The sequence below is a fragment of the Trichechus manatus genome, unplaced genomic scaffold (assembly GCF_000243295.1).
Source record: "Trichechus manatus latirostris isolate Lorelei unplaced genomic scaffold, TriManLat1.0 scaffold00031, whole genome shotgun sequence".
Classification (NCBI taxonomy): domain Eukaryota; kingdom Metazoa; phylum Chordata; class Mammalia; order Sirenia; family Trichechidae; genus Trichechus; species Trichechus manatus.
In genome coordinates this window covers 21,396,196-21,400,301 of record NW_004443967.1, presented here as the reverse complement: position 1 = coordinate 21,400,301, position 4,106 = coordinate 21,396,196, and the positions used below count along the sequence as shown (strand labels likewise).

Genomic DNA, 4,106 nt, shown 5'->3' with positions numbered 1-4,106 from the left:
GTGAGGAGGGCTAGGGCGCGGGCACGGTGAGGAGGGCTAGGGCGCGGGCACGGTGAGGAGGGCTAGGGCGCGGGCACGGTGAGGAGGGCTAGGGCACAGGCATGGTGAGTGGCCAGGCGGGGCAGAACAAGGACCTCAGGGACTTGCGGAGCAGGAAGGTCTCGCACCCGGAAGAGCTACATGCCTCCAGTCAGACAGGGCGGCCTTCGTACTCAGATGAAAAAATAAGAGGACCCCAGAGGCAAGGAAGGCTGGGTCCTTCCCTCCTCTCTACCCCGGGTGTTAACCTGCCCTGTCCTCACCACGCTCTGGTTCACCCTCACCTTCTCCGTTGTTCCATCAGAGTCTGCTTCTCCCTGAGTTCTCTGAGGGCCGCCACACGCCTCTCTTCAGCTCTTTTTGCTCTAATCGCTGTTTCATAGGATGAAGAGAGGTCAGGCAAGGTGCTGCTGAAGGAGAGCGTCTTCCTTCTGAAATGAGACCAGGTTTCAGCTAACTGTGGTCATCACCCACATGTGCATGAGACACTGTGGTACAGGGCAGACACTTAGAAATGTGAAAGCAGGGTGTGTGGGCCAACCCCACAGGGATCCCGAGCGTTGATCCGCGCCCCTAACTGCGGCTGCCAAGTGCCACTATGGTGACAGAAACCTATATCCCTAAGAGTGAGTCCCGGTTATGACTCTGTCCCAGTGTCAAGACATGGGTGGACACACCCCAGGCAGCCAGCCTGTCCAGCCACCCCCCACCTCCTCGAGGCCCCTCTGGCCTCCAGGTCCCAGGCCTGGGGGAGCAGGAAGCAGAGGGGCGTGTGGCCAGTGTCCCGGGACGCAGGCTCAGAGAGCGAAGCGCGGTGTCTTAGTCTCCACGGTTGCTGTAACAGAAAGACCACACGTGGGCGTGGCCTTAACAAGCAGAAATTTATTTTCTCAGAGTTCGGGAGGCTAGAAGTCTGAGCTCAAGGCACCAGCTCTAGGGGAAGGCTGTCTCTGTCAGCCCGGGGGAAAATCCTCATGCCAGCTTCTTCTTGGTGTTCCTTGGAGACCTCGTGGCCTCTCTGGGTCCCTCCTTTGTGCTTCCTTGCTCCTGTACCTAAGCTGCTCCTTTCACATCTCGGAAGTGATGGGCTTAAGACACACCCTACATTGAGATGGTCTCACCAACAACAAAGAAAACCCGTTCCCAGATGAGATTACACCCACAGCTATAGGGCTGAGTATTTACAACATGTATTTTTGCAGGATGCCGTTCGATCTATAACAGGGATGGTCGGCGCCTGTAACATGTGGTGTGTGGAGAAGCAGATGCTCCGGATCCTGAAATCATCACTCATCTGTGGTCGGGGAACTCTGATCCGGGCAGAAGAGCTGCATCAGCCACCTGAGCTCCATAGGTGGGGATTCAACACTCCTAATCCCTCCCCTTCATGAATCCAATCTGAGATTTTAGGAACACACCGCTATTATTCAATCTCCTCATGATTTTCACATTACATTGCTTTTTGTACAAGCACTTTTGAGCTCTGCATTCAGTTTCATAAGCACACTCTTGCCGGTTATTCCACCTCAGCAGAGGTCCCCGACAGCTCTTCCGTACGCTGCTCTGCTCTTGAGTTCCCTGATTTAGCAGCAAATTCCTTGGAATACATCTTCCAGGAATGTTTTCTGAAACCTCCTGATATGGTGTTTGTCTGTGCTAATCTGCGGCTGCATCTCCTCTGCCTCCGCATATATATGGCACCCGCTGGGTGAGGAATTTGGGGATTACAGTCTTCCCCCCAAAACTCTACCTGAGCTGCTCCATCGTGTCCAGCATTCCATGTGGCAGAGGGTGGAGGTGCTCAGGGTTGGCCTATCATTTCATTCATTCATTCATTCATGTCAGCCTCCTGCCAGGTACAGGTCTACTTGGCCAGCCTGCCCCTGTGACAACTCAGGTGCCTCCCCCGACCCTAATAAGGACCTCAGGGGATGGGGGTCCCTGTTTGGAGATGTAGGAGCTGGAGCTGCCGTAACTCGTCCATCATACCATACAAACGGAAGTGGGGCCCGGGCACCCAGCTGTGCTGCCCGTGATACCCCTGTCCCTCGGCTCCTGGGGCCCCAGCAGCAAGGGCTGATCTGCACTGCATGCTGACCACGTGCCAACACCCCAAAGCATTCTCATTAATACACGTGATCCCCACAACGAACTGATGAAGGCAGAGCAAACGAGACCCGCAGTGGTTTTGCGCGTGCAGATGCAGTGAAGGGAAAGGGCAGCAGAGTGCGGGGCCCCAATGCAGGGCCTCCCGCCACCAGGAGGCGCCGCCGCCTTCCCGTCCTCCCGTCCTCTGATCCAGCTGCAAAGCCACCTAGACCTCTGATGGCCAGGGGCTGGTGCCTAAATTCCAAAGACTGAATTAAATTGTAAAGTACTGTTAAAAAGATCACCACAATTTAACTGGATAGATTATTATTGTTCATAACAAAATCAGAGAAGGAGGGAGGGAGGGAGGTTTGCAAACTGCAGGCTTCGAACCTTCCTGCTCTTGACATGTGAGCGTGGGCTCAGGTATTACTAGAGCTCCAGAGCCTGGGTGACGCGTTACAGCTGGAGACCTAGAGTGTGTGCTCTCAGTACTTCGCAGGTTGTAAATTTTTTCAATAACGCTGTAAAATTTTTTTGTTTTGAAAAATTTCAAACCTACAGAACAGTTCAAAGACTAGTGCAACAAAAGCGACTATCCTTCATCTAGATCAGTGTTTCTCAGCCTTTCACTCAGTTTTCTCCCCCAACCCCGAGCCTTCTGGGACTTTTTTTCCTAACTGCCCCTCTGTGAAATGTCAACAGCACAGTTACACTGTGCAGCTGCTCACGCTATCCAGTAGGGTTGAGTTTGGAGGGCCACAGACTAATAGCTAAGAATTCATTGTTCCCAAGAACCGACTTTCACCCCCTTGGAAATGGTCTCCTTGAGAACATATGATCTAGATTCACCCATTACTATTGTGTCGTGTTTGCACACACTCCTTCTCGCTACACACACGCACACACGTGTGCACACTCCTCGCACTTTAGAGCTGAACCATTTGATAACAGATTACAGATGTCGTGACACTTCACACCTAAATATTTCCACACTCATCTCCAAAGAACATTTTCATAACCACAAAACTATTATCACACCTACAAAAATCAACCTGAATTCAATGACATCATCTAATACGCAGTCCACAAACTTCCCCAAATGTCTCCAGATGTCTTTACAGCTCACCACCCCGTTTGGGTGCTGCTTCTGGCCACGGGGTCTCCATCAGGAGAGCTCTGCCCTCGTGGCTGAGAGCCGCAGGACGCCCTTCTCCTGCAGGTCTGGTGGCCGCCTTACCATCCGAGTCTGCACGGTCAGGACGGCGCTCTTGGAGGGGTGGTGGCAAGGTTTACCCTCTGCCCGGGGCCTGTCAAAAAGGTTGTAATCTGGACAATGTAATTACCAAGGGATTTCTCTCTCCGCTAACTTTGAGGAAGCAGTTTAAAACTCATTCTTTTTCTCTATGACTATAAAAAGCACCTAACTGCAAAATTCTGATTTGGAGAACTGGCGATTTTTTTCTTAAAAGAACTTTTTAAAAGGAGAAAAGTTGTGGATACTGTATTTCAGTTCTGCTTCAAGGATGTTTTTCGTCAGATCTGAAATTCGTTATAAAACCCAAACCTGCTGCCATCAAGTTGATTCCCACTCCTGGCGACCGCAGGCATGTCAGAGTAGAGCTGTGCTCTGCAGGACGTCCAGTGGCTGTGACCTGACGGAAGGAGATCGCCAGGCTTTCCAAGATCTTTGACTAGCAGTCCAAAGTAAACCATTAAGGGCAAAATATAAGATGAGAACTTAAGAGCCAAACGATTCTTTAAACTTCCAGCTCTTGTCTTTCCAGCTGAGTCACTTTGTCAGAAGTCAGAATGAGGAATCTCTGATGGGAACAGCTGCAGAAGACACACACAGACACACACACACAGACACACAGACACACACAGAGACACATACACACACACACACAGACACACAGAGACACATACACACACACACACACACAGACACACAGACACAGAGACATACACACACACAC

The 4,106-nt window shown here is 51.4% G+C and overlaps 1 protein-coding gene across 1 annotated transcript in view; it reads right to left on the bottom strand.

Annotated features, from left to right (window-relative positions):
* LRRC27 (leucine rich repeat containing 27) overlaps nucleotides 1-4,106 on the bottom strand; it is a 43,132-nt gene that overhangs the window by 19,074 nt on the left and 19,952 nt on the right. The window contains 1 exon segment of the mRNA XM_012555126.2: nucleotides 324-470. Within this exon segment, the coding sequence (XP_012410580.2) occupies nucleotides 324-470 (147 nt within the window).